This window comes from Phaseolus vulgaris, chromosome 3 (assembly GCF_051622355.1).
Source record: "Phaseolus vulgaris cultivar YP4 chromosome 3, ASM5162235v1, whole genome shotgun sequence".
NCBI classification, from domain to species: Eukaryota; Viridiplantae; Streptophyta; class Magnoliopsida; order Fabales; family Fabaceae; genus Phaseolus; species Phaseolus vulgaris.
The window spans coordinates 7,891,859-7,907,409 of NC_143500.1; the positions used below are offsets into that span (position 1 = coordinate 7,891,859).

The 15,551-nt window shown below is 29.7% G+C and overlaps 2 protein-coding genes across 2 annotated transcripts; both read right to left on the bottom strand.

Annotated features, from left to right (window-relative positions):
• Positions 1 to 313: 313 nt before the first annotated feature.
• Positions 314 to 4,265, bottom strand: LOC137806428 (PI-PLC X domain-containing protein At5g67130). Its single transcript, XM_068606547.2, has 9 exons — positions 4,054 to 4,265; positions 3,889 to 3,954; positions 3,679 to 3,801; positions 3,446 to 3,583; positions 1,936 to 2,034; positions 1,511 to 1,814; positions 1,067 to 1,290; positions 752 to 838; positions 314 to 677 (listed from the first exon to the last, which is right to left on the bottom strand). The coding sequence occupies exons 1-9, from the start codon at positions 4,057 to 4,059 to the stop codon at positions 516 to 518; spliced, it is 1,209 nt and encodes a 402-aa protein (XP_068462648.2). The 5' UTR covers positions 4,060 to 4,265; the 3' UTR covers positions 314 to 515.
• A 2,289-nt stretch (positions 4,266 to 6,554) lies between these two features.
• LOC137805786 (PI-PLC X domain-containing protein At5g67130) lies at positions 6,555 to 10,324 on the bottom strand. Its single transcript, XM_068605710.2, has 8 exons — positions 10,317 to 10,324; positions 10,168 to 10,233; positions 8,743 to 8,856; positions 8,516 to 8,653; positions 7,568 to 7,657; positions 7,140 to 7,443; positions 6,840 to 7,063; positions 6,555 to 6,751 (listed from the first exon to the last, which is right to left on the bottom strand). The coding sequence occupies exons 1-8, from the start codon at positions 10,320 to 10,322 to the stop codon at positions 6,686 to 6,688; spliced, it is 1,008 nt and encodes a 335-aa protein (XP_068461811.1). The 5' UTR covers positions 10,323 to 10,324; the 3' UTR covers positions 6,555 to 6,685.
• Positions 10,325 to 15,551: the final 5,227 nt, after the last annotated feature.

Consider the following 15,551-nt stretch of genomic DNA (forward strand, 5'->3'; position numbering starts at 1 on the left):
TATTCTCTAAACTTTAGCGTTATAAAATACCATAATTTTTATGTATGTACATTTTTTAAATATGAACTTACAAAGGAATCTAGCTCTTTAAAAAGTAAACTCTCTAAATTCTTTAACTTTGTGAAAATACCTTTACTGTTATATCTATAAAGGGAAAGGGAGATAAAATAATTTATGTTATTATATGTTATTTGTCCTCACTACCATGGAAATCTTGATTTTACAAGTATATATTTGATATTTTGTAATGATCTTATTTAGTCTTTAAAATTTATTTTGATTTTGGTGCTTTATACTTTTAAAAAACAGTCTCTAAACAAATAAATAAAATAACATTTTAATTTCTAAATGCTAAATTCAAAATAACTTAGCCATATATGACTATAAAATTAGAACTACACTTTCCAAAGTTGCTCTCAAAGTTGAAGTAATGTCTGCACCAAAGGTTCAACATTATCCCCAAAAATGGTTTCTTCACACACTTTCTCCTAATTATAAACAAGGGAAATGTCTATTTACAATGCCACAAGCATGCCCACAAAAACAGTGGTGGCCAAAGACCACAACAAATAAACTTGGTTGCAATTTCTAACACCAAAGCTACTGTCACGTGCTGCTGCAGGGGAAGGAGTTGTTTCAGCCTCAGGTACCTCACAAGCTCCAAATGTCATGTTAGCCTGCACAAATCCAAATTCGTTATTACTATAGAGAGGGAGAGGAAATTTAATGTGTAGCATGTTTGATGCAAAACCTTGCAGATGGCCATGTTTTCACATCCACACACTAGATGACCATTAGCAACATCTAGTGCTTCTGAAGCTCCTCCTCCATCACTCCTCTGAAACATCAATGTAATGAAAAGTTTACTATGTTAAATTCAGCCTATGTACAAATGAATTTGTAAAAACTGCTATGAAATTTTACTTTTAACTTTGTCTAAGCTATGTTTATCTTACAAAAAACAACTTATTTCATTTTTTTTTCTCGTTATTATGGAAAAAAACTGGTACAAATAGTTGCTCAGTCTATAAGTTGGCAATGCCAATCATGGCTAATATTGTAACACCTTGTAGAAGTCGACAGTAATGAAATTAGGCCAACGCTTGCCAGCTGCTCCATAGCATGTATTGACCATGTCAAGCAAAGGACCTGAATTGTCTTTGCAAGACTTGGTTACATCAGGAAGATCTCTAAAGAAGTTCAACAGAACTAATGATCTTGATGTTGTGTTCATAGATGGTGACTCTGCACGATTTGGACATGAACCAACCTTCATCCCTCCATTTCCATCTGCAAATCGCATTCTCAAAACCCCATCAGTATTTGCTCAAGAGGGTACTAAGAATGCACCATTTTTAATATACTCGGTATCATTGATTATAATTTAGTATGATTCATACAAATTTATGATTTTTCATGAAGTTTAATCAATGATAAAATTCTATTTCAAATAATGTGTTAGAGGGTGTGTCGAAAATGGTAAACTTAAATTATAGGAACTTGTACTTACATTGGTTTTCTACTAAATATCGCCATTCGTAGGCTATCCCTTCAGAAGATTCCTTGGATGCTTTTGAAGTGAAGACCACTAAACGCTGATTCTTCTTGACCATATCATCAATTGTTGGCCAATTTCCACCATTTTTGGGCATTCTAGACACTGGAAACCAGTATTTTCTCAGTCCAGCAGCATCAAACACCTTTGTTAGGCCTTTTGGAGATGTAACGTAATCCTCAATGAAAATAGTGACAATCTCTGATGGGTTTGCGTCTAGAAATACTTGAATCTCTTTGAGAACATTAATGGCAGGTTGCTGTATTGTTCATATTTCAGACAACTATTGATTACCAGATTTCATGGTCACAGAGAATACAAATTTTTAATTGCATTATCATTAATTCGGAACACCAACAACTAAGCTATTTCCTACTTACAAAAGCTGTGTAGTTGTAGCACTGGCCACCAAAAGAGTGACACAGCCAAACATCATTCTCGAAGTCATACATGTCAAGCATCAACCCTCGTACTCCATTCTACAAGACAAATGTGAAATATAAGCATAAGGTGCCAAAGTTCTTCAACTGAAATCAGTTTAGATTCCTTCTACTTGAAATGTGAAATGAAATGTAAATTCACAAGGAATAGCTTCTCTTTCATCCACTTTGAACCATGTATCTTAGATTGTAGAGTATTTTAAGAATGATGTTGTTTGATCTATTATATATTATAGGTGATCGATTATGGATCGTCTATAAGATAAATTCTCGTTAAGATAAACTTTGTCGGATATCATAATATTAAATTAAGAAGTGAAATTAAGTTTAATTCAACCTTATAAAACCAACTTATTATAAAACGAAGTTTGCATTGCATCTACTTAAATAAGATTTGAAATGTTCTTAACTTTTAACTTTTGTTGGGTCAATGTGGAATCTACCAACTCTAACCTCATTAAAAAGTTATATTAAAAATAATTAGCTTTCACACAAGGGCCATAACTAATCAAGTTAAACTAGAAACAAGTTGCAATATTGAGAGGGAAAAACAATCCTAATTGTTTAGTCAGATTAAAATATAACTCCCTCTTGCAAGACATTCTTTGTGTCTAGTACAACCGATAAAGCCATCCTCGTCACTGGTGGGCTTCAACAATGCAAGTATCTCATTAAAGAAGTAAAAAATAATCCATTTCACATAATGTCACTAACTAAACTAGTAACCATTTGAACTATTCAACTGTGTAAACAAATTCTAGTTGCTCAATTTATTTAAAATGCAAATTATCGCGTTAGAAAAATCCTGTGCTGTTTTCAAAAGAGCGATTAATAGCCAACCACTTTCTGACTTTTCAGTTTTAAAGAATTGAAAAGAAACATAGTGGGGACCCTCCTCTGTTCTTAGAGAGGAGCAGAAGGCAGAAACTTTACTTTCTAGGTATGTAAAATGGACACAATGAGAGACACGACAAATGCTCTTCAAACAACTGCTTAAAGTTTCAAAGATCTTTCCCTTTCTTTACTTCAACGTTTCTGTATTTCAAATTTTTTTAGTATCCAAATACCATCATCTAAAAATAAAAGTACAAAACTTAGATACACTTATTAAATGTCTCTGACATTGTTCTCTCTAAGTAAAACAAAGATTGATATTTTACTCTATCAATTAATCAAAAATCATTTTCAATATAAGTTGTTAGTATATTTATCTTATTTCAGACCATGCACAATTTATTATAATTACAAGTTTTTAAAACCTTTTTTCTATATATAATCTTTTCATAGTAGCTGTATGATTTAAGTCAATTAATAATATTGTTTTGATAAATAATTAGATAAGAAGTTCTATTAGTTGATAATGGATGGAAAAACATGAAGATATAAGCAAGTTCATATAAAGTTTTTCAATTAAAGAAGAAAAAAAATGATGTAACAGAAGAGGACTCACATGAAGTTGGCTAGTGATGGAGTCCTGCTGATTGGTGGGAGCAAGAAGAACAGAACCCTTCATTGGTTTCTGACCCAAAATCGCAAATGAATTATGCGTGGTCAGCCATGAATACCGATTAAACGGCAACCCTTTTACCTGTTCAAAAAACTGAAAACTTCATCGCACACCACTTTCACGCCACAACAGAACAAAATTCAAAAAGCACAACGACAGCAACAAAAAGGTGAGACCTTTGAAGAGGGGTTGATGGGTTGAATGCGAGTGCATCTTGGTCGCACGTTCCCATTGGCCACGCACGTTTCGCAGTGCAGACCCGAGTCGCAGTTCCTGTCTGCCACGCATGTTTTTCCTTCCTGTTTAAGAGAGTGGAGTTGGGAGACAAGTTTATCGAAGTTAGAGGCAAAAGGGGTTATCGAAAAGGTTAAATAAAGTTGGTGTACCTTGAGAGCGAGTGAGGAGTGGACAAGGAGCAAAATGGCTAAAAGGGTTGTCGCAAGTGTTGGATTCTGCGAGAAAGAAAGAGAGGAAAGTGAAGTCTCTGTTTTGGAACAGAGGAAGAACAGAGGATGAGGAAGAAGGAAGAAGGAAGAAAGGGAATTAGATACCTGCATGATGATGATGATTATTTGTTGTGTTGATAGTGTGAGAGAAAAGATGAGATATTACGGCCTTTATCTGTCAGTTACAAAGATTGAAGGCGAAATTTGAATTCCAAAGAGTGCAACATTTGAGCTGAACGTTAACCATTTTATAGCAGCTTTACTTGCTGCATGCTGTTACAAATGATCTTCCTCTAACCAACCTACACCCTTTTAATAACACAGCAAAAATATTTGAGGTAGATAACTTCATCTAATGTCAAAATTATTATTAGATGTATTTTAAAATATAATTATTTTAAAAAAATAAGTTGAGAGAATGAAAATAAATTATTTCTTAAACATATTAATTTAAAAAAATATTATTTATTACTTTTTAGTAATACTTAAATATTAATAATTATCGATCATTATTTGTTAATAATTAAATATTATATTAATGTTATGCGTAGAAGTAATTGTTGTTTCTTTGCAAAAGAAATGAGAATAAGTCAAGAGTTTGTTTTGTTTCTTGAAGCAATATTTTTTTGGAACTCTCTTTTGAAACGGCATTAACTATCTCAAATATATGAGAGAGCTACATTGCTTCATTTCACACGTGATTAAATACGTTTACTTTACAAAATTATCCCTTAATAAAATATTATATTATAATAAAATAATAATATATGTGATAAAGATATTTAATAGTATATGTCACAGAATAGGTTTTATAAAAATTGAATTAAGTTTAAAATATTTTTTAATATATAATTTTAACTTATATTTTTAAAAAAGGTAAATAATTTCCATGACGCTACACAAATTTATATTCATCTAAGTCTTTCTATAGAAATGTCATTAATACCAAACTCATTCTGGGTTTTTGGTTCGGGGAATTTTTAAATATTAATTACATTAATTTTCTAGTAATCAGATTTGTTTTAAGTAAATTATAAAATTGGCTTCTCAACTATCACTTTTAAAAAATCATTAAATAAAAATTTATTTTATAAAAAAAATATCATTTTTAAAAAATTATTAAATAAAAATTAATTTTATATAAAAAAATAACTAGTTGTTATATTGACTAAATTAGATATTAAAAAATTATTGATATTTAAATTAATTTTTATTATTTATAAATATTTTCTAAATTGGTATCTATTTAGTTACCAATTGTTTAGATTCTAAAATTAGTAATTAAAACTTTACTAGCTAATTAAATACTAATTTAAAAATTATTTATTAATAATAAAAACTAATTTAAATACTAATAATTTTTTAGTTTATAAGATGGTATCTAATTTAATTAACATAGTAACAAATTAGTTTGATTTCTAAAATTAATTTATTTATAATAATTTTCTTGTAATAATTAAATATCAAACAAATAATTTAGATACAGGATTATTTAGGAATTATCTTCACTTCACAAACACAATTAAACTTTAGCATGATTTTGAATTAAAATATAATACATAATTGGATGACTAAAGTCCAGAAAATATGTAAATTACTTTAATATTTGTTTTTTTTTCTAATTGTAATCATTTTTATTATTTTAATATTTATTATTTCATGATATATCTCAAATATTATATATGTTTATTCAATGGAAGTAGATAATGTTTCTTTCTTCCATCTCTAATATTAGAGGATCTAGTAAATATTATTATATATCAAAAGAAAATTTAAGAATGTGTTAAAGTTAGTTCATGCTAATAATTTTTCTAATGAGGACTATCAATCTTGTAGGTTGTTATGTTTTACTCTAAGTTGGATAAAAATTAGTTAACCTATACCTCATAAGTTATGTCATTGAACAAGAGATATACAATGATGTATGAAAAACATTTAATACATCTTTAACTTGAATGTGAACATACAATAGATAGAAGAAGACTTCTCTATGATAATAATTACCCTTTATAACACACACAAAAAAAAAAAAATTACATTATACTACTAATTTTTTTAATATTATAGAAATTTATAAAAATATGGATTCAGATTTAAAATTCAATCCAAATATTTAGATTTGAATTTATAAAATCCAAATTATTTTTAAAAAATATAAATATAAATTTTATATCTTATTCCAATATTTAGATTTGAATTGGATTTGGATTAAATCCAAGATCACCTTTACTCATTTTTACTAATCTAACTATATCTTTCTAAACTAGTAAAAGTTATCTTTTGAAAAATTTGAAAATTTACTTTGCAGAACTATGATTTGGCATCTAGAAACTTGTTCAACAATTTTTTTTCCTTAAGCATTTGAAGAAGTCTTTTTTTTTTTTAACTCAATTTAACAACTTAAACTTGTTTGCTATTTTTTTTGGACTAAAACATTCCTTCTTTAGAAATTATAAAATGTTAGTTACTCATAAAAATGATTAATTTTTAATGATTAACTTTAGCAAACATAAAATAATATCATAATTAATTAATTAATGGGAACATAGCAAAATTATCATAGAAAATTCACACCCATCAGATAGTCTTTTATAAAAAAAAAAATCTTTTAAGCAAGTTTCAACTATAACATTAATTTGTGTGTGAAGTGGAAATAGACAAGCTTTCTAGTTATTAAGTATGATATCTTCATCATATCCAACAAAAATCCCAAGATGATTGCAACTAGCTTCTTTTCTCATGTCTGAAACAAGTTTTTATTTGCCACATCTAATGCTTCTGGAGCTCCTCCACCATCGCTTCTCTATATGTTTCACCCACATAAGCTCCGTTGAATAATATATATTGAACATGAACATGAAATGGTTTTCAAAGTGTTATGAAAATTTTACCTTGTAAAAGTCAACAGCAACATAATTAGGCCATCGATTACCTGCAGCTATGAAGCACATATTCATCATGGTAATCAAAGGAGATGAGTTATCCCTACATGTTTCTTTAGAATTTTGGACATTTCGAAAGTAGTTCATCAAGACCAATGACTTTGTTGTTGAGTTCATTGGAAATGATTCAACTCGATTTGAACAAGAACCTCCCTTCATGCCATCATGTCCATCTACATAAAAAAAATGTATAAATTATTAGACCCATTTCATATAGATTTGACCTAGAAAGAATGGTATGAGACTCACAATGATTTTCTACAACATAATTCCACACAAAAGCAATTCTTTGGTAAGTCTCCTTAGTAGCATTTGAAGTGAACACAATTAACCTATGATTCCTGCGTATCATATCTTTGACTATTGGCCAATCACCACCATTTTTGGGCATTTTCGACACAGGAAACCAAAATTTCCTCAGCCCAGCTGCATTAAACACTTTATTCACACCATTTCGTGATGTTACACGATCCTCAATGAATATGGTGATGATTTGTGTTGGATGTGTTACAAGGAATGTCCTTATCTCTTTTAGAACATGAATGGCAGGTTGCTGTTAAATCATACCTCGTATTTCAAAATTATAGGATCCTTAAGAATGTCAAATAAACACATACCAAATCAAACAAAACTAACACACTTTAACTTTGATTTAGAAACTTTTACAAAAGCCTTACAAAAGCTGTATATCTAGAGCACATCCCTTGACATAGCCAAATGTCATCTTTGTAATCATCCATGTCCAACATTAATCCTCTTACACCATTCTGCAACAAAAATTGTCTACCAAATACTATAAGCATATGCAGTTGTCTTGAAAATTTTAAACGATATTCATCTTAAAAATCATATTGTTTCTCACATTTTGAAAAACATATGAATTGTCACGGTTTGGAACATCTGGACTTTAAGAAACAATGTCATTTTTAATAAACACATACCAGATAATCAACAAATTTTCCTGATGGTTCAGGTAAAAACATGGACATGATTAAATGCTAAATTCTCATGGGTTTCATTCTCTTATTCTGACTGGTGTTTAAACCCTATTACTTGCATCCAAATGTTAAGTTAACATCATCAGACCATCAAGTCTAGATTCATGATTTTATGTTGTGGGTAATATGAAGGTGACTTGAACACTCATAGCAAGAAAATATTATGTTGTAAAAGGATCCTGTGATGATTAATGAAATCAAATAGGAACTGCAACAGAAGTACAAACTTCATACTGATATGTTTTCTCTCTGGAATGAAGGGATCTTAATGTAGATACTATAGGCATAAAAAAAAAAAAGAAATTAACTCTTTTAATTTTTTTTGTTACCATGTTGTAAAGCATTATAAAAGGATTTTATGTTTTTTGGGGTTTAATCTGGTTTTGATGCTTGTGAGTGTTTTGAGGAACTATTAGGATATGCACAAAGAAAAAGTTAAATTGTGGAAGAGTTTGTTATTGGTTCAAGATTGTTAGGCGACTAAAATACATTAAAACTTTTTGTAATGGGTTGAAACACTTTTAATACTCTCATTTATTTTGTTTTTTATTACTTATAAAAAAAATATTGTTTCTCACATTTACTTCATCTTTAATGAAAAAATTGAAATGCAACTTTGTTGCATACCTTGAGTTGATCTGTAATGGAATCTTCTTGGTTGATGATGGCCAAAATTGGAAAACCAATACTTGAATTTACTCCCCTCCATGCAAATGAGTTATGAGTTGTAAGCCATGAGTATTGATTAAATGGAAGATCCTTCACCTAGACATCATTCACCATATATACTCTTATACAAAATTTATTAAGAGGTATAAGAGAGGTTGATGAACATGGCAAGGGCTAATAAAGACCCTTAAAATAGGACTTATAGTTTGAATACGTGTACACCGATTTTTCGAGTTGCATTCTATGCACTGCAATCCCATGTCACAATCATTAATGTCTCGAGAACATGTTTCTCCCACCTATTACAAGAAGTTTAACACACACAAAAAAAAATTAAAATATGAATGAATTAGCTAATGATCCATGTCAGATAAGTTATCATAAATAACATCTAAAACATATAAATAAAAAATGACTTAATTTTGTTTTTAGTCTTTAAAATTTAAAATTTAGGTAAATCCAATTTTAGTTGTATAATTATGCTAATAGTTATATATATATATATATATATATATATATATTATTACAAGAAAATCATGAAATATAAATCAATTTTAGAGACAAAAAATAATAGTAGCTATAGTGACTAAAAATAATTTTTGGTTTCTAAATTAGTTTTTATTATTGTTAGATGATTTTTAAATTTGGTCTCTAAATCCTTGATTGCTAATTAGATATCAATTTAGAAACTATTTAACAATAATAGAAACTAATTTAGAAACTATTTTTTTTTTAATTTTTAAAATAATATCTAATTTAGTTATATTTTTTTTAGCAACTAATTATTTTGATTTCTAAAAATTGATTTCTATATATTTCATGATTTTCTTATAATAGTGACACAATTTCAATTAAATTTTGATTATACTGAAGTCTTGTTAAGGTAAATAAATGTTCTGATTTCTGCGATTATTTTTTAACAAGTATTGCCGAATATCAAAAACTTATTACGCGAAATCCTATTTTTTTAGAACGGGTTGAGGGCGTAGGTGTCGTTGATGTAACACAACTTCAATTCAAATACATTAAAATTGTGTTATTTTAATTATATTGAAATCATATTAAGATAATACATTAAAATCGTATTATCTTAAGATTAATTTTTTATAATGAAGTCGAGTTACTCCTACTACGACCTCAAATACTCTAGGCCAGTCCTATCGGTGCTTATCGGTGACTTACTAAATGTGATTTTTAAGAAACTTATGTAAAAGACTTGAAATATGTTAAATAATTGCTTTTCTTAAAAGGTAAGATTGATCATGTAGAAAGAAAAGGAAGTGTAATATAATACAACTGCTTAGATACTATATGAGAAAAGCTATCTGGTTTAGCAGAATTTTGAACAACATGAAGAAAACTCATTGAATAGTGTATGATTTTTCTGACAATATCCTTTATAGCAATGATCAATAACCATCACTTTTATAAATCACTGAAAGCATATTCAACATATTCATTTTATCATTGATAAGGTGAAGGAAGATACTGAGCCATGACTTTTTGTGAAGCTTTTTTTTCAAAATAAATTTTATATTTTTCAAATTGGCATGAAATTTTATGAAATATGAAGTACCAGGAGAATATATATTGTAATTAAGATAAAGTACCATGAGAACAATGTAGCAAGCAAATACAAGACTTGTGCTGATCAAAGTAGCGATGAGAAGGTAGTTCTGCAAAAGAACAAAGATGAAACTGTGAATATAAAGCAATATGCAGACCAGAAATTTAACAATGCAAATGGAACTGGAACAACCTCCATTATTTCCTGTTCTATGCTTTACTTAGACAACATACTCTAACATATATATATTAAATTGGAAATGAAACTTCGTATATTTGAATGGCTACGTATATTTTTAATCATATTTCGATTGCTTAGAGTAATTTAGGAATGTTTTGGTCTTATGATATATAGCAAGAGTATGTTGTAAAAAATTAAAATAGTTGTAACGAAACAATAATGTCATGATGGTGACCCAAGAATAAAAAAGAAAAAAATGAAAATGACTACAAAATGGGGAATTATTCAATTATTATATGACAATGTATCACAGATCTACAGGACTAGTATAGTAAGATGTTCCTCTTCTGGGAATAAAATGCAAAAAATAAAAGTGGTTTATGCAATTGTTCCTAATTCTATTATATGGAACATACAAATTAAAAATTAATTATTATATCAGCTTTATATGGAAATTATTTTATTTTCACTAAAAAAAAGTTATTTATTATAATGTACTGATCGGTTCATCTAAATCTTAGAGATTAAGGTTAAAAACACTTTAAATACATTTTTCTCTTCATTAAATATTTTTTTAAATCAGATCGTTTTTTAATAAAAAAGTTATGATAAAATTTGTGTTGAACAATATATTAAATATAATAATTAATCTTACTAATCTTATCTTAACATATTTGAAATTGTAACATTTATGTTTTTATATCCTCTTTCTATAATATATGATAAAATTGCAAAAAAAATTAAAAAGATATGTGTTTTTTTTATCTCTGCGTTTAAATAATACAATATTCATCTATGTAGGATGTTCACAAGCAAAATCATTTTAGCTTTTTATCACATGGATGAAAACAGTTGGATAAATCAAACATGATACGTCTCAAGAGGAAAAGAAAATTAGAACATGATATTTGAATATTAGAATTTTAAAGGAAAGAAGACGGGGTAAGAAGATGCTCAAATTATATGCACCCTTCAATTAAATAAGTTTGATGTATTAATTAATTAACTAACTCATAAATATTAAATGGGGGAGGCCGAGGAACTGTCTACTCCTACCCAAATTTGAGTAGGTTCCGATAGAGATATATCCCGAGAACAAGGTATTGCCTAAAACAGCCTACTTGGACCATGGTCATCGTAAGGAGTCCAGGTCACCCCAACATGGGTAACACCATCTATTTGGACGCACACATCGTTAACTATGTAGATATGGCATCCGGTAACATCACATGATGCCCAAGAGACATTCTCCTCATATGTGGGATTCATATCTCATTCTCACCATTGGAAAGTACTCATATATCCACACATGTTTCATCATGATCAAAACATTATTGATATGTTCAACTGAGAATAAATCTAAGGTTTTCAAATAATGTATATTATTTACCTATAAAAGTGTGGCATGACCTTTGAAATGCTTCGTTTGGGAAAAGGAAGCATCCCCTAGCTGGTTAAACATTTGGGTGAGTGCGACTGCTCTCCATAAATACCCACCATACATCCTCAATTTACTAAAAAGAGATAAGTACGACACGCTCACAAATGTTACACTTTTATCTATAGATATTGTGCATCCAACAAGGTGCAACAAATAAGACTGAGTTATGTACTCCCATCTCTGGTGAACAATGCACTCCTCGTACACCTCAGTAACCAACTCAATCTGACGTGAGCATCACAACATTGTCTCAACTTTGTTGTGCCATTATCAAACTCCATCCCAAGGAGTTCAACCAACATTGATGACACTGATGTGAAATTCAACGTCACTTAAGAACAAAAGTGTTCCGGAGATACAACGTTGGAGACCCATCCTCCAATGTGATAGTCATCTCACCCAAAACAAGGTGGAAAATGTTGGTGTTGCAGTGTCATCTTTTTATAAAGGCTGAAATAAGACTCTTATCAGCGGTCTCATAACTAATGTTGCAGAGTGGCAACAACTCAATGTTAAGCATCGTGGTGCTCATTTTGGGGATGAGGGATCCAAACTTACTTAACTCATGTTCATGAGATACCAACTTTAATTCGCCTTGATCCTCACTCTTCCAAAGTCGTATGGCAACATGGTTAGTGTTACTCACTAGAAGGGACGTATAATAAGGGATGCGAACAAATAAGGGATGCGAACAAATCTTGCAACTACTAGCAATACATTCACATTGGGTGTAGTGGTAACTTGTTCCCTATCTCTTCTACGTACTAACACCATCAATGTCTGCCAAAATACATTTTAAATGCTCAATCTAGAATATATTAGAAACATCAAATATGTTTCAGATCAAATCTTGCAATACTAGAAAAAATGAAATAAAAAACAAAAAAAAGGAACTTGTTCTATAGTGGCAATGGTGCGTTGAAATTGGCGATGATTCTTAGGAGGGCAATAATGGCCTGGCAAGGACTCTCACACTTAAGCATGATAAGAAAGGGGTGCACCAGCGATGGAGGAAGAATAAAAGGGGAAGATAAATGAAAGGTAGGGTTATATATAAATTGATGTGAGGGTATTCTTCCCATCATTTCAGAGCCCCATGGCGTGCACATTTAAGTGATGGGTGCAAAAGGAAGAGGCCTAATTTCTTTATCCATGTTTGATAGCCCAAATTCGACAAGCATTTAGCTCGAAGATTCATTTACGAGGGGACGAATAATGTTTTTAAAATAACTAGCAATGTCATAATTAAGATGTTTGATTCTAAAATATATTTTTTTCTTCCTGCATCTCCATGTCTTGTTACATCTCGTACTTCTTAAAATACCAAAAGTACCCTTTGTTTTATTGATATTTTTCATTTCGAAATGGATGATCTAGGAAAACTATGGATTATGAAATCTGGATGATATTTTCGGTCTGGATTCTATATTCCATAATGATTTTAAAAAAAATACATTTTGACTTATGAAATCCAAAAGTATTTCTGGATCATAGAATTCAGAAGGTATTTCCGAATTCAGAAATACCTTTTGAATTTTGTAATCCATAATATATTTTCTTAAAGAAAAAAAATTATGGATTGTATAATCCCTAAGGTATTTTGGATATGGAAATACCTTTCACGTGCTACAATCTAGAGGTGTAAATAGAAAAAAAAATACATTTTCAGATTATAGAATTTAAAAAAAAATTAAAGATAAAATAGTCTTTTTAGCCTAACCTATGGAGTACCGGAAGAAGCTACGGAGGTGCAAGAAGAAACAACCTAAAAGTAGTTGAATGTACATGTGTGATTTTGGTATAGGTTATAGTAACGAGTTTAGACTATTTCTTCCTGCACCTCTATATGTTCTTCTGTCACCCCATATAAAATATGAAAATACCTTTTTATCTTTCTTGTGTCACTCCCATAGAGTAGCTTTTGGATTATGTAATCCGAACATGCATTTGAAAAAAGACTTTTGGAATACATAATCCAGAAGCTAAAAAAGACTTCAAGATTATGTAATCAAAAAATAATTATGCATATGAAATACGACTTCCGAATTATGTAGTCCGAAAGTTAATTACGAATTTAACAAAAGACTTATGGATTATATAATTCAAAATATTACAAAAGAATATTTTTGGTAAAATGAAAATTTATGGATTGAGAGAACAACATACGGAGGTGCAGGAAGAAACAGTCATGGGTTTATAATACATTTTCAAAATTTGTTGGGCCAATTTAGGTAATTTTAGTCGTTGGGTATAGCAGGCTGATAGGTTAGGGATGGCAAAGCGGGGCGGGTCATGCGGGCTGACCCGCGGCCCGCAGGTAAAAAACGCGGGGCGGGCTAACCTTTCCAATCTGCTAACCCACATTAGCTCGCCCCGCATTAGCCCGCGGCCCGCACGGGCCAGCAGTGGGGTGGGGCGAGCTGCCCCGCTAACCCGCAAGAAAAAAAAATGTCATTGTTTTAATGTGTGCAGATGACGAAGAAGATTATAATTATGAAAAAATGAATGAAAGTTCTTCTAAAGCGACATCCAATGTTATTGAAATGGGAGAATGTCAATAATGTTTATGTTTAATGTTTTTTAATTAATGTTTATGTTTATGTTTATGTTTAATGTTTTGGAAGTAGAAGAATAGTGATATTTGATATTTATCTTAATGTTTAATTTTTTGATGTTTGACTATGTTTGAAAGGAAGAAAAAAAAATTGGATTTGATAGTAACAAATATATAGGTTTAATTTGACAATTTTTTAAGAACAAAATGTAAAAAAAAAAAAATATTTAATTTTTAAAAAAAAACGCAGGCTGACCTACAAACCCGCATGCCAGCTCTTTGCGGGTAATTCTAACCCGCAATAACTTTGCGGGGCGGACCAACCCACTCTGCATTTTTGCGGGCCAAGTGCGGGCGGGCTGGCCCGCTTCGCCACCCCTAATACTGGTACAGTATTTTTTCAAAAGAAAATTATTTTATAAACATATAAAAATATTGCAGTTAATTTGTATAAAACATTCATATAAACTTATTATTTTAGAGTCATATTCTATAATTATCGTTTCTATACATTAAAGTATTATTTATTATTATTTGACATTCACTATATTATAACGTAATGGAACCCATCGAAAATGTAAATTAATTTTAAATCTTCTTTATGATTATAATATTTAAATTTATTCTAATATACAATATTCAGTCCAGATAACTAGAAAATTAAAAAAGGAAAAGAAAAGATGAACCTCGTGATGGACTATCATTGTGCATTAGGCAGCGTGGGATTATGTTTTTCATATTGAACTAAATTAAAGGACTCAAGCAAAAAAATTGTTCAAAACTAATTTCAATTTTATTATCTACTATTTGAACATAGTCATAATATATGTACCAAGTAATTGAAATTAACATTTTAATTTGATCAAATTTAACAACTTATAGAAATAAAAGTAGTTCCGAAAGAGTTTATACATAGTTTATTTAATCTCGTGAAAATTATTTATATTCAAAAGAAGTTACGACGAGATAGTTTTATTTGAGTTGAGAATATGCACAGCATATTTTACAATTGTTTAAACCTATAACTTTCTTTAACTTACTTTGATAAGTTTTTGGTTAAAATTTTAAGTCTTCTTTAGTAAGGTTATTGATAAATTGTATATGTTTTATGTGTTGCTACTCTGAAATGTGTTTATGATAAACTTTAACAAAATTTCCAATAATATAGAATAAGAATATAAGAATAAAAACAATTTCCAATCACAAATTGAATTGTTTAATGAAAGATTTTCGAAAATTCTAGACAAGAATG